At 46.1% G+C, this 22,783-nt stretch overlaps 1 protein-coding gene across 2 annotated transcripts; it reads left to right on the forward strand.

Moving 5' to 3' along the window:
* The first annotated feature begins 544 nt into the window (after positions 1-544).
* Positions 545-20,125, forward strand: Nsun4 (NOP2/Sun RNA methyltransferase 4). 2 transcript variants are annotated; one of them, XM_038334660.1, is made up of 6 exons: positions 545-685; positions 5,439-5,773; positions 8,823-8,977; positions 12,448-12,608; positions 17,745-17,869; positions 19,542-20,125. In XM_038334660.1, the coding sequence occupies exons 1-6, from the start codon at positions 593-595 to the stop codon at positions 19,816-19,818; spliced, it is 1,146 nt and encodes a 381-aa protein (XP_038190588.1). In that variant the 5' UTR covers positions 545-592; the 3' UTR covers positions 19,819-20,125. The 2 variants fall into 2 exon arrangements, with proteins under 2 accessions (XP_038190588.1, XP_038190589.1); XM_038334661.1 differs by having other exon boundaries at positions 12,487-12,608.
* Positions 20,126-22,783: the final 2,658 nt, after the last annotated feature.

Below are 22,783 nucleotides of genomic sequence, written 5' to 3' on the forward strand. Positions count from 1 at the left end.
CTGGCTTCGAACTCAGAGATCTGCCTGCTTCTGCCTTCCAAATTCTGGGATAAAAGACATACACCACTATGCCCCGCTAGACGATCATTTCTAAAAATAGTTATCACTCCTTCCTCTCCCTTGGATCCTGAATAGTGGAATCAAGTATGCTTGGACCTAAAGCTTACACAATTGGAGTCTTTCACAACACAAAACTAGGTACCGAGTACCGTATAAAAGACAGACCTTGAAACTGAAGCTTCTACGCCTTCCCTGCAATCCCGCTTTGCCAACAAATCTGGTCTAATTTCGCTCTACTTCGGGATCTTTCTCCTGGATCTTTCTGAGCCCAGAAGGCCTTTCCTGCCTCTCACCCCAACCCCTGGGGAGCCACTTTAGATTTTCTAGCACAGCCGCGCTGCGGTGCTCCCAGTGGTCTCCGGTGGACGCCTTTAGCTCGGGAAGAGCGGAGGCAGGCGGAGCCCTGGGAGAGCCGCAAGCCTGGCTCCCTCCCCTTTCGGCGCAGTTATCCTAAGTAGCGCGCCGCCCTCGCCGGAACCCGAGAGTACGCAGCTGCGGTTCCGGTCGGAGTTTCTTGACGTTGCCAGCTGACATGGCTGCGCCCGTAGTAAGGAGTGTTCGGAAGCTGCTGAAGCTCGTGGACTTCACGTCGGTCCCGCGGAGACACCGATATAAGAAGAAATGGGTAAGGTCTTGCACGGGACGTTAGAGGGAAACTTATCCAGTCCTTGTGTTTTCCGTCGTTCATAGTTGCATTCATCCCAGGGACCGTAAACTTCTTGAAGCTGTGGTCACCTCGCTGTCTGCCCTTTTATTAACAAGGCTCCTCATGCTGTTGCATAAGCAGCCTCCTGACCCCGCCCCTCTATGTTAAGTCATACTGCGCTTTCATTCTTTCGCTGACGTCACCTCATGTTCCCTTTTTTTTTTTTGCTTACCTTTCCCTTGTCCTCTTTACCCATTCTTTCCCCTTCTCCCTCTTTCCCTTCCCCTCCCCCTCCAGTCCCATGACCTCGACCTCTTCTCCTCCTTTCCTCCTTGAATTTTCAGCCCCTGCAACCTCACCCCTAGCAAAAGATCATGACAACTACCCCTACCCTCCTAGGTCTCCGTCGTCCTGCAGTAAAGGATTTAGCCCTGTCCTCACTCTCGGGGTGCCTTTAGCGCCCAGGAAAGAGTTCAGCGATCACCTTGTTTGTACTACTGGCCTTTCTCCAAATGCAGGCAAAAGGCTCACCAATCCCCCTTACTCCAGAGAACCTTTCTCTTGCCTCACCATTACATCGCCTTGCTTACCTCGACGGATTCCCTCCCCACCCCCTCAGCCCCCGTTACCCCCCTGCTCACCCCAACAGGGGAAAGGTACTTTTGAACCCTTTTCTCCACTCCTAGGAAGGCTGTACAGCCAAAAGCCGGCTGGTTCATCCCCTCCGAGCCCTTGTTTTGACCGATTCAGCTTTCAAGGGTCACCCTCGCCTCGCCAGCAGAACCCTTATTACAACTGTATCGGTTCCCCAAGATCTCAGCGTCCCTGTCCTCCAAACCCGTGCTTTTGTTACTGTAGCTCGGTGACTTCTCCACCTCTCATTCATCAGCCTCCCAGAACCAGCCCAGTAACCTCCCCTCAACTCACTCATATATCTTTGGAGACTGGCTCCGTGATTTCGACTCCCAGTATGCCCGGGTCCCAGGGAAATTACTCCATAGTTTCACCTCTTCTTACCCATAGGCCCCTGGGAACTGGTCTTACAGTTTCACCTCCTCTTGCTCACAGACCTCTGGAAACTAGTCCTCTAGTCGCCACAGCCGTTTCTCACAGAGTTTTGGAAACTGGGCCCATGATCTCCCACTGGTCCTCTGGGAGAAGTTACAGTGACCCTCCTCTTTCCTCGGCCTCAACCCCACCCACTGGCAGCCTATACCATGACCACCCTAAGCCTCCAGACTCTTGTGAGCCTAAACCGCAGCCTGATGGATCTATTGGTGAAAATGGTTGTGGCCCTCCACCTTCTTCTCAGGCAGGCATGTCTTGCTCTCCCATCTTACCCCAAGTGGGCACTTTTCATTATTCCCATCTTTGCTCAGAATCCCAGTTACGTGCCCCTAGGAGTCCTTACCGTATCAACCTACCACCTGAGAGTTCTGGTTCTTCTAACTCATCCGAGCCTCCATCTTCCCAAAAGACTTGCTTAGAGTCCTTTCTATCTTGGGATACTGGGGGGAACTCTTACGTCTTGCTAACCCCGGGTAGTATAGTTTCTGGTCCTCCCTGCCCCACAGAACCACCTCCTCCTCAGCGTCCTTATCCTTTCCTGTATTTCCCGCCTCCCCTGGGCAACCAGCTTTTAGCTCCTCATCAGACACCCAGAAGTTATAACGAGCCCCCTCTCCCTACCCCAGCTCCTCAAGTGAAGTCCCCCAAATTCTCAGATTCACGCCGCACTCCCTACAGGTGTCGCTCCCTGGTCAACACACCCCACTCCACCCCCCTTGATCATCCTAAATTCCTTAAGACCAACACCTGTCCTCAGCCTCTCTCCCAGTCCTTAGGCTTCTCTAATCCTCTTATGGAGCCAGCTAACACAACTACTTCAAATTCCTTACCAAAAGAACTTCCCCCAGAGACTACTGTGGACACAGGTGCCCTTAAAACTGTTGCCCCGGCTTCCTGTCCCCAGTGCCTGCCTTATAATCCTCTCTTGTCCAGTAGATATCCCAAGAGCAGTCCCCACGGACCACGTCCTGTGTCCCCCTGCAATACCCACATGTATTCTGTGGTTCCTCCCACCTCCCTTTTGTCCCCACTGTCTAGTCCCCTGAATCGCTCTACGCATCTCCCTCAGTGTCAAAACCAGCCTGTGGTTCCCTGTGGCACTTCTGCTGCTCCCAGGGGTCCACCACCACCCAATAGCAAGCCTGTGGTGCCTCCTTGTTCTACCCACATCTATTCTTTTATCCCTCTGAGGACACCCTTTGACCCCCGGTGTTTACCTGTTGTTCCTCGAGTTCGGCTTTGCCCCAATACTATTCCCTGTGGCCTTCATACCTATGCCGTGTCCCCTCCAGGCCCACTCAGAGATCCTCCCCAGATCCCCTACAGCTGCTCTTTGCCTTCCTCTAAGAGCTCCACCTGCAGTGCCACTGCCAGCTGTAGTTCAACCATTATTATTAGTGAATGCTGTAGTTGTGAGAGCCAGAGTGTCCAAAACAAAAGCCAGAGCCAGAACAAGAGTGCCCTTCATCAAAGCAAGAGTTCCACACGCAGGAGATCTTTGCGGAGCAGAAGTCGGAGCCGGAGCAATAGTCCTCCCCAAGACAATACTCAGGACCATGGTGAGAGTAGCCACTTGAGCATCACTGAGAGCCAGAGTGAGAGATATCACCATAGCAGAAGTCGGAGGAAAAGCAAGAGCCCTCGAGGTGATAAAAGTAAGAGCCGGAGCAAGAGTACTCACCGTAGGAAAAGTCATGGTCGGAGCAAGAGTCCACACAGTAAGAAGAAATGATGACCACCGGAATACAAGTTCTGACCAGAACAAAAACCCAGATTAGAGCAGAAGTTGCAGTCACAGGACTGTCAGCAATAGCATCTCAGTGTTGCAACCCCGGACCAGCTTGGGGCCTCCACATTGGAATCATTTCGTTTTAAATATGACTCACGTTCTTCACTGCCAGCCCCATAACAGTCACCCTAGAAGTTCTTGCTTTAATTCGTACCTTAAGAGTTTGTGAACTGTCTTTATTCTGCCTTCCTGGGGTCTGGGAAATCTTCCAAAACAACTCAGCTCTGAGATCCTGTGCATTCTGTTGCCCATTCACTGGGCCATCTTAGGTGAGTGGCTCTCTGCTCGTCAGCTGAGGAAGGTGGTGGCGTTACTTTTGTATCCTATTGAGCACTGCTGCCATAGAGCACTCATCAGCTGGGAGACATGAACAAGTTTTTGAAAACAGGATTATAAAGAATAAAAGTGTCTGGATGGGCATGGTGGCACAGGCCTTTAATCCCAGCACTGGGAGTCAGAGGCAGGTGGATTGTTGAGTTCAAGGCCAGCCTGGTCTACAGAGCCAGTTCCAGAGCAGTCAGGGCTGTTACACAGAGAAACACTATCTTGAAAAAAGCTTTAAGCCTCAAGCTTTCCCAGGGCTTGAGGAAACAGTTTCTTCAAGAGTTTTCCCTTGAGCTGTTCCTTAAGTCCCCTTCTTCCATTTCAGTGCTAAGTATCAAATCTAGGCATTGCATGTGCTAGGCAAACATGGTCTCACATTGAGCACACACTGAGGTGCATTCTCTCTCTGTCTCTCTGTCTCTCTCTGTCTCTCTCTTTTTCTGTCTCTGTCTCTGTCTCTCTCTCTCCTCCTGTCTCTCTCTGTGTGTATTTGAGATAGAGTCTCTTGTATCCCAATTTGTCTTGTACTCTTTGTAGCCAAGGATGACCCCCCCCCCCCCACTTCCTGAGTGGTAGAATGGGAGACTTTTAATAATGACGTTTACTTATTTGTTGGTATTGGTATAGGTATGGTGTGTGCATATGGTATACCCGAGGAGGTCAGACAACTTGGGGGAATCAGTTCTACCATGTGGGTCCCCAGGACCAAACTCAGGTAGTCACACCTAGTGGCCAGAACCTTTCCCCATTCAGCCACCTTGCTCAGAGACTCCTGATGTGTAACCCAGTCTGATCTCAAGTTTGCTTTTGTAGCCCCAAGGCTCACTTTGAACTCTGGATCCTCCTGCCTCAGCCTGCTGAATGCTGGGATTACGGGTGTGCACCACGATGCCTAGCATTGGCTTGCTCTCTTGCTTGAAGACCCCTTCACAGTCACTGGGAGAGGTGTTGTGTTCCTTCTAGTCCTGTGATAGGAAGCTAGCTCTTCACTCTCCCAGCCCCCAATTTCTCCTTTGGTAGGCAGAGGCAGGCTGCAAAGGTAGGAGAGAGCGCTGGATGGATTTGAGTTTGCCTCAGGGGTCTGAGGTACTGGTAGATATGTTGACTAGTTTTATGCCAACTTGACACAAGCTGGAGTTACACAAAAGGAGGGACCCTCAATTGAGCATACCCCAATAAGATTTGGCTGTAAGGCGTTTTCTTAATTAGTGATTGATGGTGGAGGGCCCAGCCCATTGTGGGTGGTGGCACCCCTGAGCTGGGGGCCCTGGGTTCTATAAGAAAACTGGCTGAGCAAGCCATTAGTAAGTGAGCCAGTAAATAGCACTCCTCCATGGCCTCTGCATTGGTTCCTGCAGTTCCTGCCCTGTTTGAGTTCCTGCCTTCACTTCCCTCAGTGATGGACTGTCACCTGGAAGTAAAAGCCGGAATAAACCCTTTCCTCCTCTCGTCGCCTTGGTCATGGCGTTTCATCACAGCACCAGAAACCCCAGCTGACAAGCGATAGAGTCAAGACCGGGAAGATTAATAAGCTTGCCTTTTCTCTTTTAGGCTACCACAGAGCCAGAATTCCCTGCCACTCGGCTTGCTCTGCAGAATTTTGACATGACCTACAGTGTACAATTTGGGGATCTTTGGCCCTCGATTCGTGTTAGTCTTCTCTCAGAGCAGAAGTATGGCGCATTGGTCAATAATTTTGCTGCTTGTGATAACGTGAGTGCTAAGCTGGAGCAGCTGAGTGCCGGGGACTTTGTGAATGACGCCATCTCTTGCCAGGAACCAGAGCCTGAGAGTGGCCTCGCTCCAACTCCATCCCCAGACTGCAGTCCAAACCTTCGATGCTTTACTTTCTCCAGAGGGGATGTCAGCCGTTTCCCTCCTGCCAGGTAGGCTCTGGAACCATGAGGATCATCCTGAGTCCCCGCTAGAAGTGGACATGAGGAGTTGCTCAGCCCTCTGTAATACAAATCAGAATCGTCAGTTTTTCTGGTGTGCTTATACAGACTAGGTGTTTGTGTAAGAGCTGTACCTGTGCCATCTCTTTTTGTTCTGTTAAGACCCTTATGGGAAATAAGAAGAAAAAAAAAAAAAAGAAGAAGACCCTTATGGAAGTAATATCTGCCCTCTTTTATATTTGAGGTGTAATGAAGTTAAGGAGTTTATTGGCTTCCGATCCGTCAGAGAGTAAGTGGTGTAGCTGGTACTTAGACCCAGGCAGTCTGAACCCCAAAACCTGAGCTTGGAACCTGTTCTGACATACTGCCTTCTGTAGAAAACACCTGCCTTTCCCAAGAGCGACTCACCTCATCCTTTCCAGTGAAAATGAAAATGTTTGTCCCGCCAGGCAGCTGTGGAAGGAAGGCAAGAGGAAGTGGACTTTGGTAGGAAAATGTGTATGGGATTCTGTGAGAAAAGACTGCACAACCAAGGGCTAAACTGGGCTTTAGTCCTGGAGACTAGGAAGCTGGGCATGGTCATACAAGCCTGCGATACCAGCGCTTGTTATCTTAAAGCGTGAGGACAGTGGGGTAGAGGCTAGCTAGGGCTACACAGCGAGACCCAGTCTCAGAAAAACAAACAACAACACAAAAACAAAACACAACAGAGGTTCAGGAGTTTGAAGTTGTCACAACCCAAAATAACAAAAAACTAAAAAGTCCTGTTATAATAGCAGATACATTTTTTTTTTCCTGAGTCTTGGAATCCAGAGTCTGACATAGTTGGCAAGCATTCTACTATTGGGCTACTCTAGGTACTCTTATTTCAGAGGGAAAGACCTGGGTACAGAGAGTAATTTGCTGAAAGTCACACAACTAAGGAGAAGTTTGAGGCCCAGAAAGCCTGGCTGAGGAGTGTTAGACTTAGCTGTCTTCTAGGATTGTGACAAGGAAGAAGTGAAATTTGGCATACTGAAGATCCACCTGCCTCTGCCTCCATCACTCGGCTTTATCTTTTATTTTTATGTGTGAGTATATGTTCCCTTTGGGTGCAGGATCCTGCAGAGCAGAAGTAGGTGTCAGATCCCCTGGAATTAGAAGAGGTTGTGAGCCACCATGTGGGTGTAAGGAGTCAAACTTGGGTTCTCTGGGAGAGAAGCCAGTGCCCTTGTTTGATGAGCCATCTTTCCAGTCTTTCTCATTAAATTTTTTCTTAATTTATTTTTTGTTTTTAATTGAGCTATACATTTCTCCCACTAAATCTTAAATGAAGGCCTCTGGTTTTTCATCAGACCTACCTCAGGTAGCTCCAGTACAAATAGTAGATAGCCCTTGTTTTTGAACCAGTGAAGTACTTTGTATCTTGATGTGTAACCCAGTAAAATTGAGTTCATACTATATGACAGGCACAGTATCAGGTCAGGGAACAAAGCAGGCAAAATCTGCCCTCCCAGAGCTACATTTTAAAATGGGAAAATACACACGTGTGCATGCATGTGCGCACACACACACGCACATATACTTGTACCTTTAAAGTGAGGAACAAGTGCTTTAAAGAAAGGTAGTGCAGCTGGAGCTAAAGTCTGGGAATGCCAGTGGTTTGAAGAGGTCGCTTTGAGGCAATGCCTGATAGAAGTAACGTGTAGTAGAAGTGTGTAAAGGAAGAGTGTTAGCAATTGAAAGGCCTGAGATATGATCACGTATGACTCGCTGAAGGAATAGCAAGGTGGCTAGTGAGACTAGTTTGGCAGCAAATTGATCTGTTTTCAAAAGGATCACTCAGGAATGGGAGTGTAGCTTAGTGGTAGGATGTTTACCGAGCATGCATAGAACCCTGAGTTTTTATCCACATTGTGTAAGCCAGGTGTGGTGGCACAAACCTGTAATTCCACAGTTCATCAGTGGAGCCAGGGGAGTCCGAAGTTCAATGTCATTCTCAGCTTCATAGCAAGGTTGAGAACAGCTTGGGACACATGAGACCTTGATCTTGTTTCTTTCTTTTTTTAAACATGTATTTATTATGCATAGTGTTCTGCCTGCATGTGTGCATGAAGGCCAGAAGAGGGCGCCAGATCTCATTATGTGAGCCACCATGTGGGTGCTGGGAATTGAACTCAGGACCTCTGGAAGAACAGCCAGTGCTCTTAACCTCTGAGCCACTTCTCCAGCCCTTGCTCTTGTTTCTTAAAAAAAAAAAAAAAAAAAATCAGGGCTGGAGAGATGGCTCAGAGGTTAAGAGCACTGCCTGTTCTTCCAAAGGTCCTGAGTTCAATTCCCAGCAACCACATGGTGGCTCACAACTATCTGTAATGAGATCTGGTGCCCTCTTCTGGCCTGCAGGCATACATGGAAGCTGAACACTGTGCACATAATAAAATAAATCTTTAATAAATAAAATAATAAATAAATAAAAAATCACTGTGGGTATTATATAAAGGAATGAATGAGTACCATGAATTCTGTATAGGTAAGTTAATGAGTAGTAGATACTATATAGACGAATGAATGAGTAGTGGATACTGTATAGATGGATGAATGAGTAGTGGATACTGTATAGACGAATGAATGAGTAGTGGATACTGTATAGATGAATGAATGAGTAGTGGATACTGTATAGATGGATGAATGAGTAGTGGATACTGTATAGACGAATGAATGAGTAGTGGATACTGTATAGATGGATGAATGAGTAGTGGATACTGTATAGATGGATGAATGAGTAGTGGATACTGTATAGATGGATGAATGAGTAGTGGATACTGTATAGACGAATGAATGAGTAGTGGATACTGTATAGATGGATGAATGAGTAGTGGATACTGTATAGATGGATGAATGAGTAGTGGATACTGTATAGATGGATGAATGAGTAGTGGATACTATATAGACGAATGAATGAGTGTCTGAGAAATAATTTTGCTGAGTGGAGCACACTGACGCATGGGCATGGACTTGCTCACCTTGGCTCAGATGTGTGAGATGATCTTCTCTCTTCCAGACTTGGCAGTTTGGGTCTCCTGGATTACTACCTGATGGATGCTGCCTCTTTGCTACCAGTCCTGGCTCTTGGTCTGCAGCCTGGAGACACCGTGCTTGACCTGTGTGCAGCTCCTGGGGGGAAAACACTGGCATTACTTCAGACGGGCTGTTGCCGTAAGTCAGTGGGATGGTTTCTCGGGCAGGCAGGGATCCCCCACTTCGCCCAGTCAGGACACACTGAAAGCTTTCTTTCTGGTCCCAGGGTCAGAGGGGTAATAATATTTGCTAAGGTTGTCAGTCAGTTGGTCAAGAAAATGGCTTATCAAGGCTCCCTCAGGCAGATTAAATCAGGGCTCTGATAAATGTGTCATCACATGACCCTGTCACCCTTTGGCATTTGCTGATTAAAGTCTCATTTCTTTGTGCTCCTTCCAGCACTCTCTGCTTTCTGTACTCAGGTTACATTCTCTAGAACTCTTCCACCCACCCTAGCTGTGGTTTCTAAATCTCTTAGGCTTTCAAGCCTTGGTTCCAGTGCTCCCCTAGGAAGTCTTCTCTCCTAGCTGCTGCTGGCTTGTTCAGGCTGGTTCCCTTTCTTGTGCACCCACGCCAGGCGCATCACCCGTTAGCACATGAATATTAGTAGCCTTTCCTCAGACGTGCATCTTCTCCCTCCTCAAGGTTATGAATTCCGTGCTGGGTGTGTTGGTGCACTCCCTTAATCCCAGCATTTAGGAGGCAGAGCCAGGTGAATCTGAGTTTGAGGCCAGCATGGTCTACAGAGCAAGTTCCTGGATAGCCAGAGCTACACAAACCCTGTCTTGAAAAACAAAACAAAATTATGAATTCCTTGGGAACAGGCTGAAGCTTTATGTGTCTCCATGTCATAGGTGACCCTGGCTCACTTTAACCAGCCACTGGTCAACATCCTGACATAAAGTAGAAGTTACCTTTTCCCTGAGGCTTAAGAGAGAGCCACAGGGCATGTGATTTTCACATCTGACCCAGAGCTTAGCCAGGCCCTTCCTGCCATGCTCTCGGACCTTTCCATTAGGTGTGAACCTTCTGTCCTTATTACTCTGAAGCTGGCTTGCATGGTTTGAGTTAGCCTCTAGCCTCTTGGCAGGCCCATGAGTGATTTGCTTCCAGCCTTCTGGAAGTTCAAATAGAAAAGACAGAAAAGGAAAGATGTTGGTTGGCACAGGTTTAACAAGTGAGTTGTAGAAGGAGAGAGCTGCTTGTTTATTCCCAGACGCTTAGCTTTGAAATAACCACACAGAAACTTTATTAATTAAATCTCTGCTTGACCCATTAGCTTCATATTGGCTAACTCTTACATATTATTATTATTAATATTATTTCCATTAATCTGTGTATGGCCACGTGGCTGTGGCTTACTGGCTAAAGTTCCAGCGTCTATCTCCAGCAGGACTACATGGCTTCTCTCTGACTTCGCCTCTTTCTCTTTCTCCCAATATTCAGTTTAGTTTCCCCCCTAGCTAAGTTCTGCTCTGCTATAGGTCCAAAGCAGTTTCTTTATTCATTAATGGTAATTACAGCATACAGAGGGAAATCCCACATCAGTGAGTCCAGAGCAAGAGCGCCCATGCTGGGTTCTGTGCTATGCTGCGCTGGTCTGAATGCTGTGAGAATCCGTCAGAAGGGAGAGGAGAGAAATGGGCAAAGGAGAAGTGCTTCCAAGGTATGCTAAATTCGCAGAGAATCTTCATCCCAAGTCATCACCCAAGAGACTGACTTCTTGACCCCAGGACAGAGTTAGAGTCCCAGAGCATCAGGCGTAACTTAGAAATGTTGGACACAGAAGCAGAACTGGAAGCTGTCTTTCCTTTCTCACTTTGTTTCCTCTGGAAATCCCTTCAGAAAAGGGTATCTGTTTTTTTTTATTTTGAGTGCCCTCAAAACTTGGGATATTCCTTATGGGAACCCCAAATCTCTTCCCAGTAGCAACCTGGATTCTTCATTACAGTTCCCACTTCTTGTTTCTCCATGCTCTGAGGCTGGCTGTCAGCTGTCATTTCTCATCAAGCTTTTTGGATTTTTTTATTTAAAGACCGAGTCCATTTTTTAGCCCTGTCTTCACACCTTTGATTCCCTTCCCCCAGCCTCCCAGGTGCTGGCGTTACAGGCATGTGCTGCCAGGCCTGCCTTACCTCAGTCTTACAGGAATGTTCTTCATGTAGTAGAGCTAAAAGCAACCTGATCTCTCTCTCTCTCTCTCTCTCTCTCTCTCTCTCTCTCTCTCTCTCTCTCTCTCTCTCTTTCTCTCTCTCTCTCTCTCTGAGACAGGGTTTCTCTGTGTAGCTTTGGTGCCTTTCCTGGAACTTTTGTAGACCAGGCAGGCCTCTTGCTCACAGACATCCGCCTGTCTCTGCCTCCCGAGTGCTGGGATTAAAGGTATGTGCCACCGCTGCTTAATTTATAGGCATCATTCTTAGGATCAGTATCATGGTACAAGATAGCTGCTCGAACTTCAGCCAACCCATTTCAGTTTGAGATGGAAGGAAATGATTGTGTTAGCTTTTAGACGTATTTCCCAGAGGTCCCACTTGATATTTGTGTCTACAGTTCTTAGCCAGACCGAGTGACTTAATCATACTTAGCTGTAAGAGAAAGCCACGAGAGGTACATGGTGTACATTGCCTTGTGTTGGTAAAGTTGGGGTTCTGTTATTAAGGAATAACATTTTAATAGTAAATTCTCAGTGAACAACCTAGAGTGTCGACTGAAGCCGAAGAGAGACATATTGTCCTGTTTTGTTTTTCAACTTGACACAAACTAGAATTATGTGGGAAGAGGAACCTCAGTTGAGAAAAGGTATTCATAGATTGCTTGGAGGCTGGGAAGGTGGCTCAGCAGTTTGAATTAGTTGTTGATATGGGAGGGCCCAGCCCACTCCGGGTAGTATCCCTGGGCAGGTGGTCCTGGGGTAGAGAAGAAAGCAAACTGAGCAGGCAGATAAGCAGTTCCTACATGGTCTGTGCTTCAGTTTCTGCCTCCAGGTTATTGCCTTGACTTCTTGCCCTGACTTTCCTCTGTGGTGGACTATAAACTGTAAACTCTCCAAGTCGCTTTTGGTCATGGTGTTTTTATCACAGAAATAGATACCTAGCTAAGACACAAATGTTTCAAAGAGATTGGATAGCTAGACACACGGATATATGTATATATATGTAGTCCCAGCTACTGAGGACGCTGAGATAGATTTGCTTGAGAAGTCTGAGAACAGTCTAGGCACCATAGCAATAACCCGTGTCCACAGCAAATGGTAAAATCGGCATGGCTAGTACGCTGTAAACCTAGCATTGAGGCAGGATGACCACGGGTTACGGCCAGTCCAAGACCCTGTCGCAGAGTAAAGGGGTGGGTAGTGGGAGAGACCGTATTTCTTTAGAAATACTCTTTCTTGACCTGCTTTGTCTATTTACTTTATCTTTTGCTACATATTTGTCCTCATGACTGCCACTCCAGAGTGACTGATCTGGTGCCACATATGTAATAAATATCCCTGTCTCTGGGGTCTGGTTGATTATTTATGCCAGAGAATTGGTTTCATTTTTTATCAGCTCCTGTTGGTGTGATATGCTGTTGGGTTGCAGCCTCTGAAGACCCTTATTTCCACACAGGCAATCTCGCTGCCAACGATCTCTCCACTTCCCGAACAGGCAGACTACAGAAAGTCCTGCACAGTTATGTGCCTCAAGACATCAGGGATGGGAATCAAATTCGAGTCACCTCATGGGATGGCAGGCAGTGGGGAGAACTGGAGGGGGACACCTATGACCGGGTAAGTGACTTCTGACCTCTGAGCTCTGGCTTCAGGTCCCAGGGGTAGGATACAGCCCCTGTGTTTTGATTGTGCAGGGCTGTTTTCGGACCTAGACAGTTCTCCATGAGTGACCTGGAGAAAGAGCTATTTGGAGAATTCTCAGTTCAGCTTGGATGACTTGCTACAATTTTCATTAGCGATAGTTGGCGGCAAAAAGAATGTGAACCTAACTGAGTGTGCAAGAAGTTATTAGGCGGGCTGGAGAGATGGCTCAGAGGTTAAGAGCACTGACTATTCTTCCAGAGGTCCTGAGTTCAATTCCCAGCAACCACATGGTGGCTCACAACCATCTGTAATGAGATCTGGTGCCCTTTTCTAGTCTGTAGACCCACATGCAGACCGAACACTATATACATAATAAATAAATAAATCTTTTTTTTTTTTTTTTTAAAAAAAGTTATTAGGCGTATTTATTCCTGAAGTCACTTGGTTGCTTGGAAGCCCTCACGAAGATGAGTATGAATGAGAACATGTTATTTATTTCTGAATATTAATATAGCACATAGTGCAAAATTCAGGAGGTATCAGGTGAAAACTAAGCTTTCTTTTTAGACCTGTACATAGTCATCTACTTCCTCTTCCCGCAGACTATTGTTTTTGTTTTTCTATAGCCTTTATAGAAATTTGTAACTTTCTTAAAAATGGAAATGGCAATGTGTTGTTTTCATCCTGACATTTATAACTTTCTAATTAATTGAAATATCCTCAGGTTTAGTCCTAAAATGTTTTGTGCTTTTGAAGTATGATTGCTGGTTGATGGTTTCCATCAGCTAAGATTTGACAAAGTTTGGGGATTTCTCCAGGGTTCTGCCAATCTTGCTTCCACTGGCAATGAGCAGGTTTTCTGTATCCGTCAGTATTGCTGCTGTCCAACTGTTTCTCTCACATTCTCCTGTTGTATATATTATTGAAAGCCGCCCCCTTCTTGTTTTTTGAGACAGTTTCTCTGTATAGCTTTGGCTATTCTGTAACTTGCTCTGTAGTCCAGTCTGGCCCAAACTCACAGAGACAGATCTGTTTGCCTCTGCCTCCCAAATGCTGGGAATAAAAGTGTGTGCCATCACTACCTCCAGCTTTAAAACTCCATTTTTTTGTTTTGTTTTGTTTTTCGAGAGAGGGTTTCTCTGTAGTTTTGGAGCCTATCCTGGAACTAGCTCTTGTACATCAGGATAGCCTCAAACTCACAGAGATCTGCCTGCTTCTGCCTCCCAAGTGCTGGGATTAAAGGTATGCGCCACCACTGCCCAGCTGAAACTCTTAATATTTTAAAGGTTTTTTTTTTTTTTTCAAATTCTTTTAGAGCTGGGTGGTTCCAGCACTTTGGAGGCAGAGGCAGGCAGGGTCTTCGTGAGTTTGAGGCCAGCCTGGTCTACTGAGTGAGTTCCAGGACATTCGGGACTACACAAAGAAACCCTGTCTCGAAAAATAAATCTTTCAGACTTATTTATTTTTATGTGTATGAGTGTTTAGCCTTCATGTATGTGTGCACCACATGTGTGTCTGTGTTGTCTCAGGGGTCATAAGAGGGAGTCAGATTCTCTGGAACTAGAATTACAGGCAGTAGTGAATCTCCTTATGGGTGCTGGGAATGAACCTGGATTGTCTACAAAGGCAACAAGTGCTCTTAACTACTGAGCCCCTAATTATTTCCTCTTAATAAGCATACTCTAGCTGGGCGGTGGTGGCGCACGCCTTTAATCCCAGCACTCGGGAGGCAGAGGCAGGCGGATCTCTGTGAGTTCGAGACCAGCCTGGTCTACAAGAGCTAGTTCCAGGACAGGCTCCAAAGCCACAGAGAAACCCTGTCTCGAAAAACCAAAAAAAAAAAAAAAAAAAAATAAGCATACTCTAAAATCACTTATTTAAAATGTAATTTATGATCCCCATATATTGTACACATGTAGAAAATGGACAAAGAATATAGCCAGGCAGTGATGGTGCACACCTTTAATCCCAGTACTCAGGAGACAGAGGCAGGTGGATCTCTGAGTTTGAGGCCAGCCTGGTCTACAGAGTGAATTCTGGGACAGCCAGGGCTACAGAGACAAAACTTGTCTTAAACAACAACAAAAATCTGTAGCTTTCATGGCATACAGGTAAGAGCTAGTATTCTGGAGTCAAGCTCCTTAGATTGGAGTCCTGGCTTCATGACTTGCCCGCTGGAATCTGCTTGTGAGTTATTTAAGCTTTTGTTTGTGCTTTCCCTCCTTCAGTAGCTTGTTGTAATGCCGTCCGTAGGCGGCTGAGCATGCCTTTGCTGAGGGTCCGGCTGTAGCCGTGTTAACGTTACCATCACTGTCTCACCCTCGTCATTGTTCACTGACCCGAGCTGTACCTTGTGGAGCAGGACAGAATGGATTCCCTCCCCTTTTCCTTGCCAGCGCTTGCGGCATTTGAAACAGCCTTGGTACTTGGCGATATCATCATTGATTTCTTTGTTGAAGAAATAGTAGTGTGCAGTTTGCTGTGCCAGGGAAGTGTTAGATACTTTAGATTCGAAGAAGAGTCTCAGGGCTCAGCAGACTCTTGCTAACTCCATTCTTCCTCATTTTGTGTCCACGTATCTGCTGGAGTCCAGCACTCTGCATGTTCATAGCAGGACAGCTACCTTGCACTCATAGGTTTCCCCCTCCCTCCTTCCGCCCCTCCCTCTTTCTCTTATTAAGAACGTCTTTCCAAATAAAACAATGTTTGTTTGAACATATTTTTTCCTCATTTTTTTCATGGGGGAAATCATAAACACATTGGAGGCTGAGATTCAGCTAGCTTACCATCCTGGCGCATGGCTCGTAACCACACACTGTACCTTGTCTGATGTGGAGACGCCTATGCCATATCTGATGTTGACTATTTTGTCCTTTCCAGATGTTTCTTAAAGGCAGTGCACCCGTGCAGCTTCTGTCACTTTGTCCTTTTGACTGGATGAGGCCAACTGCTTTCACAGTTGACACTGATAAGCAATATCCAGGATAATTTGGCATCAGAATAAAGATATATTTGCTGCTGATTTTTTTAGTCTTATTGAAATCACATAGTTCTGTTGTTCATGTGATGAGGGCTCAGGACCCAGCATCCACGAATGCACCTCTAGTCCAGCCACCTTTTGGAGATGGTAAGAATTTTCACAACTTTCTCTCCTCCCCCTCTCCCTGCCCCATTTTTATTTATTTTTTATTTTTCTATTTTTAGACAGGGTTAGACAGGCTTTCATGAAGTCTAGGCTGACCTGAAACTAGCTTATGTGGGAAAGGGTGACCTTGTACTTTCCATCCTTCTGCCTCTGCCTCCTCATGCTTGGATTGCAGGTGAGTGCCACCATGCCCTGTTCATTCTTCTTACTCTGTACTGTGTTAGTTCACCAAAGAATATGTCAGTATTGAATATTGAAAACTGGGTTTTGTTGGTTTTTTTTTCTTTCTGTTTTTGGATTTTCTGTGTAGCCCTAGCTGTCCTGAAACTAACTTGACCAGGCTGGCCTCAAACTCAGAGATTCACCTGCCTCTATCTCCCCAGTGCTGGGATTAAAGGTGTGCTTCTTCAATGCCTGGTTGAAAACTTGGTTATTTTTAATTTACTTCGTGTTTCTACTTTGCCAAAAAAAAAAAAAATCTTTTCAAAGATGGTTTTACCTTTTCAAACATACAAATATGGATATTTAAGACATTTTTTGTCTGTCTCAAGTACCTAGTATAGGAGAGACTGCTAGTAAATTAAAGAGTTTTGTATTGCTTTAAAATATGGAAATAATGGAAATCGGGTGTGGCGGTGTATACTGTAATCCTTTGGGAAGCTGAGGCAGGAGAACTGTGAGTTCAAGACCAGCCTTTGCCACATAGGGAGTTTCAGGCTTGCCCTGTTTCAAATAAAACCAAACTACTGTCCATATTGGATCTACCTTTTTACAGTAATTTTATTAGGGGTGTGTGTGTGTGTGTGTGTGTGTGTGTGAGAGAGAGAGAGAGAGAGAGAATGAGATTGGCCATAGCTTTAGATCCCTCCAGAACTGGAGTTACAAGTGATTGTCAACCTTCTGATAGGATGTGAACTCAGCAGCAGGTACTCTTGATGCCAAACCAACTCTCCAGCCCCTCCTCCCCCTTTCCCTTTTTAAAATAGTACTGGGGATTGAGCCTAGGGACTTGCACATCTGACATTCTTTTAAGATAATTTGGGGGGCTGGAGAGATGGCTCAGCGTTAAGAGTACTGACTGCTCTTCCCAAAGTCCTGAGTTCAATTCCCAGCAGCCACATGGTGGCTCACAATCATCTATAGTGGGATCTAATGCCCTCTTCTGGCATAAAGGTGTACATGCAGATAGAGCACTCACATATATATCCACAGAACCTTGAAGCACTAAGGTTTTTTCCAAGGTTGATATCAGTTGTTTAATTACATTACATTTATATGCATCTTTGTTTTTGTTTTTGTTTTTTTGTTTTTTCGAGACAGGGTTTCTCTGTAGCTTTGGAGCCTGTCCTGGAACTAGCTCTTGTAGACCAGGCTGGTCTCAAACTCACAGAGATCCGCCTGCCTCTGCCTCCCGAGTGCTGGGATTAAAGGCGTGTGCCACCACCGCCCGGCTTGCATCTTTGTTTTGAAACATGGTCTTATGGAGCCTAGGCTGGCCTCAGACTCATTGTGCAAGCTGAGGCTGGCTTTGCCTCTGCCTTTGTCCTGCCTTTGCCTCTGAAGTGCTGGAATAAGTTTGTACTGTCAAGAATAGATTTTCACTTCATTTTGTTTTACTTTTTGAGGCAGGGTCTTACTCTGGCCTGGAAAACTGTAGAGACCAAGTTACCTTCAGACTTGCAGCAGTGCTCTCAAGGGCTGGAATTACAGGCAGTGCCATCTTGCCTGGCTCGGTTTGACTTTTTGATTAACCATGAACATTGCTGAACATACTGTTTCCCTACTTACTGTTTCACAGTCGTCTGTCAGGTTAAAATAGGCATCTATCAGGTGTTCTGCAGTGGAGGGATAGGTAGAGCTAGCATTTCTATTGAACTTTGTTGGCTCAGGGCCTAAGCTGCTCCGACTTCAGTTAGAAGAATCTAGAAGGAGCTTTAACGCTTTCTGTTTTAACACTCTGGCAGGTGTTGGTAGATGTGCCATGTACCACAGACCGCCACTCCCTTCATGAGGAGGAGAACAACATCTTCCAGCGCTCAAGGAAGAAGGAGCGACAGATGCTGCCTATGCTGCAGGCACAGCTTCTCGCGTGAGTGAAACAGTTACAGATTCTCAGACTTTACTGGAAGCATGCCAAGACCATCACATAGAAGGATATTTTGGCTGGAGATTTGCCTGGAGGCGATAGACTTCATGGGATAATCATTTCTAGAATATTAACCGCACCCTCACCATTTTATCCTTGGCGCCAGTGACTTGTACATTTTTGAAAAGCAGATTCTGTCAGGTATACTGGTATATACCTGTATCCCTGGCTGTTGGGGAAGCTGAGGCAGAAGCATAGCTTCTCTTAAGAGTCTGGGTCATCCTAAGTGCTAACCTGGGCAATGTAGTAAAACCCTGTCTCAGAGAAAGAAAGAGACTGGATGGGGCTGGAGAGATGGCTCAGCGGTTAAGAGCACTGACTGCTCTTCCAGAGGACCCGGGTTCAATTCCCAGCACCCACATGGCAGCTCACAACTGTCTGAAAATGCAGTTCCACGAGATCTGACACCTTCACACCAATGAACATAAAGTTACATAAATCATTAAAAAAATTAAAAAAAAAAAAAAAAGAAAGAGACTGGAGTTAAGAGCACTGTCTGCTCTTGCAGAGACCCAGATTTGGCTTCCAGCACCCACATGGCTGCTCACAACCATCTGTAACTCCACTACCATAGAATCCATGCCTCTTCTGACCTTCATTGGCTCCTGAACATACATATGTAGTACATATCCATACATTCAGGCACATGCATACACATAAAATAAGTAAAAAGGATTTTTTTTTAAAAGAAGAACTATTACATTTATTTATTTTTTAAAAAAGAGAGAAGTGCTAGGTGGTGGCACACACTTTTAATCCCAGCACTCAAGAGGCAGAGGCGGGCAAATCTCTGTGAGTTCAAGGCCAGCCTGGGCTACAAAGCGAGTTCCAGGACAGCTAGGGCTATACAGAGAAACCCTTTGAAGCCTGATTCTGGTTATGAACCAAACCCTGATGCTGGCAATCAGTTGAATCTCTCCTCAGTCACACAGACTCCTGGCTCCTAGCCCACCACCCCCTTCCTCTCCTCTTTTTTTTCTCTTCCTTTCTCTTTTTTCTCTCCCTATCTTTTTCTATTTTTTTTTGAGGTCTCACTATGTAGCTTTGGTTGACCTGGAACTCACAGAGATCTGCCATGCACCACTTTTTTTTGGGGGGGGGGGGTTGAGACAGGGTTTCCCTGTGTAACAGTCCTAGCTGTCCTGGAACTAGCTTTTATAGATCAGGCTGGCTTCGAACTCACAGGGATTCTCACCTGCCTCTGTCTCCCGAGTGCTGGGATTAAAGGCGTGCTCCACCACCGCTCGGCCTCTTTTTTTTTAGGTTTCTTTTTATTATTTTTAATTATGTATATGCACGTGTGTCTTCATGTAGGTATGTGCATATAAGTATAGATGCCCATACAGGTCAAAAATCTTGGATCCCCTGGACTGGGAGTTATAGAAAATTGTGATATGGGTGCTGGATACTGAACTCGGGTCCTTCACAAGAGCAGTATGTGCTCTCAACCGCTGAGCCATCTCTCCAGCCCTCAAAGGATTCTTCTATGGAGACTTCCTGGAGCTGGGTATGGTGGTACTACTGCATCAAGCTGCCCAGCCCATGTTCCTAGCCCTGTGTTGCTCTCATGCTTCTGGGAAGAATACCAGTTATTGTTTTGTTTTCTTGGTTTCAGGGCTGGACTCCTTGCCACCAAACCGGGAGGCCACGTTGTCTACTCCACTTGCTCACTGTCACACTTACAGAATGAGTATGTGGTACAAGGGGCCATTGAGCTCCTGGCCAATCAGTACAGCATCCAGGTTCAAGTGGAAGACCTGTCTCACTTCCGAAAGCTTTTCATGGGCACATTCTGTTTCTTCCCATCCTGCCAGGTTGGGGAGCTGGTAATACCAAACCTCATGGCCAATTTTGGGCCTATGTACTTCTGCAAAATGCATCGGCTGTCATAGTGTCTCCCTGTCGGCTCTGTTGGGGGCCCCGGAATAGTCGAGTGGCAGAGGCGCACTCCAGGGCCCGCCTCCCTCCTGTGGGCAGTAGGAAGTAGGACCACGGCCCAGCTGTGGACGATCAGCAGGTTTCTGACTCAGACTTCACTTCTATCCTGTAACCTGCCCCACAGCCCCTGTTCCATTAGGGACTTAGACAGAATGGGTGAATTAGCCCATGGTTTAAGCTGTAAACCTGGGAAGAAACATTTAGCCAATAAAGTTGCTGAAGTGCTCTAGAGCTGGGCCTGTAGTTGGGGCCTTCATATCAGTCAGAGTTCCATCGTGGTTCTGTGGGTGTCAGCCGAAGCTGCTGAGCATGCTCCCCAGAGTGCCCAGCTCCTGCATACAGCCCTTTCCCACTGGTGAGGCCCATTTAGTCAGCCCACAGGCCCACCAGCCTCCCCAGTGTCTCCATATGGCACATGATCTAATTTAAGGAATAAGTAACTAAAACTGTTGAGCCATGGCTGGTAATCCTCTTAAAATGAGAAAGGTTTCCTAAGCTGAATGCTTCTGGCCTTTCCTTCAGATGCTACTGCGAAAGCTGCTCCTGGTATGTTTCTTCTTTTACATCTTCACATGACGGCAAGTGTTCTCTAAGTTCTTGTAGAACAGCTATGGCACTGTTAGGGGTATGGTAGGGACTATGGGAATGACTGGGTTTCCTCATCTTAAAGTAGCCACCTACTTCCTTTTACTTTTCAAGTACCTAGGAATCTCCGATATTTTATTTCAAATATCTTGTTTTATTTCTAATCTTTGCCAGCTCCGGTGTCTAATCTTTGGCCCATCTCCAAATCCTTCTTCCAGTATAACAGGGTTTTGGATCACAGACAGTGTTTTGGAGTGATATTACATAACACACCGACTTGCACACTAGCATGCTAGGTATTTTGTAACATTTATTAAAAGAAGGCACCCTTTAGTGCCGGGGAATAGTAAACATTGCTTATGGTCACCCATGCACACACAGGTATGTATGTATGTATGTATGTATGTATGAATATTGCTTGGCTCTTCCTACTTTTTTTCATTTTTTTTTGTGACATGATTTCACTCTGTAGCCTTGGCTGTCCTGGAACTCTCTTTGTAGACCAGGCTGGCCTCAAACTCAGAGATCCACCTGCCTCTGCCTCCCAAGTGCTGGAACTAAAGGCTTGTGCCACTACCACCCAGCTTTGAAACTCTTAATATTTTAAAGCTATTTCCTTTTTTAAAAAATTCTTTTAGATTTATTACCTATCTTTCAACTTTATTTACTAGCTATCTTCCCACTTTCTTTTTTTTTTTTTTTTTTTTTTTTTTGGTTTTTCGAGACAGGGTTTCTCTGTGGCTTTGGAGCCTGTCCTGGAACTAGCTCTTGTAGACCAGGCTGGTCTCGAACTCACAGAGATCCACCTGCCTCTGCCTCCCGTCTTCCCACTTTCTTTATCCTTCCTTTGTTGCCATTCTTTTTGTCTTCCATGCTTTCCCTGCAATCCTTCTCTGGTATTAGAAGTTCCCATTGAGAAGGACATTAGCGAAGGTTAAGCCATCTCCCTTCTTGAGATTTGTATTATAACTGAGGACCTTCCAGACTTTAAACCAAGTAAAGTTAATAAGATGGAAATCCAAAGAACTCGGTTCATACTGAGTGGGACCCTTACCAGCTTCTGCTCATGACATATAGTCTCCGCCTGCTGTTTACTCTCAAATTGCTGAAGCTGAGAGACCTTGTGCCTGGGTTTCTGCCCATTGGCTCTTGGATGTCTATCTGCTGCTAATTGAAGGCTAAGCAGTAAATATTGAGGAGAAAAGGGTCTGCTGGCCCTTGGATCATTGTCTAATTGAGGACAGACAGATTAGGTAAGAAAAACTGCTGTTATTAGGCAGGAATTTAAAAGGAACAGAACCAATAGCATGTGTATGTAGACATACATATATATGCATGCATGTGTGCATGTAGACATATATGCGTGTATGTGCATATGTTATAAAGGGGTTTGTTGGATTGGATAGAGGCTAGGTAGTCTACCAATAGCCATATGACACTGAAGAGGCAGAGAACTAGGTTCCCAAGGATGCCTGAGCAGTCTCAGTCCAACACTGCAGTTTGGAAGCTTCCTGGAAAGTTGCTGCTGTTGAGTCAGTGTGGAAGAGCTGAAGAATCAGTCTGATGTCAGTGGGCAGCGGTAGCAGTAGGTGGTATCACTGGAGCAGAAAGAGACTTGCTGGCTGGAGGGTTGCCTTCTCCCTATTTACCTTCGTCACCTGGGTACTTTGCCCTTTCGAGGGTCCCACCTGTATTCGTCACTGTTCCACGGGCCAGTCCTCTCTGGAAACATTCCTCTAGACACACAGCTTTATTTCCCCAGTCCAAGGCATCTCTTAATCCGATCATGTTGAAACCTCAGACCCACTATCACAACTACTTTGGAAAACAGTGTGTCTCCAACTCAGTTACTCCAGTGCTCAGGATCAGTTCAAGAGAAACTCTTACGCCCGTGCCCCTGCGAAGGATGTTCATAGCAATCCGTCTCACAAGCAAGAGCCTTGACATAGTCCACGTGTCTCTGAGCAAGAAAAGGGTGAATAAACTGGATATTCACAAAATGGAACACATGATGTATGATCTTATTTATATCACTTTGCAATCTGCCAATGTGCTATTTAATGAGCCACAATCACCAAGTGATATTGAAAATATTTTTTTTTTCGAGACAGGGTTTCTCTGTAGCTTTGGAGCATGTCCTGGAACTAGCTCTTGTAGCCCAGGCTGGTCTCAAACTCACAGAGATCCGCCTGCCTCTGCCTCCCGAGAGCTGGGATTAAAGGCATGCACCACCACCGCCTGGCTGAAAATAATTCTTATCCTTAAAATTTACCCTTATGTCTGGGCGGTGGTGGTGTACACCGTTAGTCCCAGCACTTGGGAGGCAGAGGCAGG

Source organism: Arvicola amphibius, chromosome 6 (assembly GCF_903992535.2).
Source record: "Arvicola amphibius chromosome 6, mArvAmp1.2, whole genome shotgun sequence".
Taxonomy (NCBI): Eukaryota; Metazoa; Chordata; class Mammalia; order Rodentia; family Cricetidae; genus Arvicola; species Arvicola amphibius.

Coding starts and splice junctions, on each gene's coding strand:
- Nsun4 (XM_038334660.1), top strand. CDS start 593: ATGGCTGCGCCCGTAGTAAGGAGTGTTCGGAAGCTGCTGAAGCTCGTG. Junction 8,978..12,447: donor ACTTCAGACGGGCTGTTGCC/GTAAGTCAGTGG, acceptor ATTTCCACACAG/GCAATCTCGCTGCCAACGAT. Junction 12,609..17,744: donor AGGGGGACACCTATGACCGG/GTAAGTGACTTC, acceptor ACACTCTGGCAG/GTGTTGGTAGATGTGCCATG.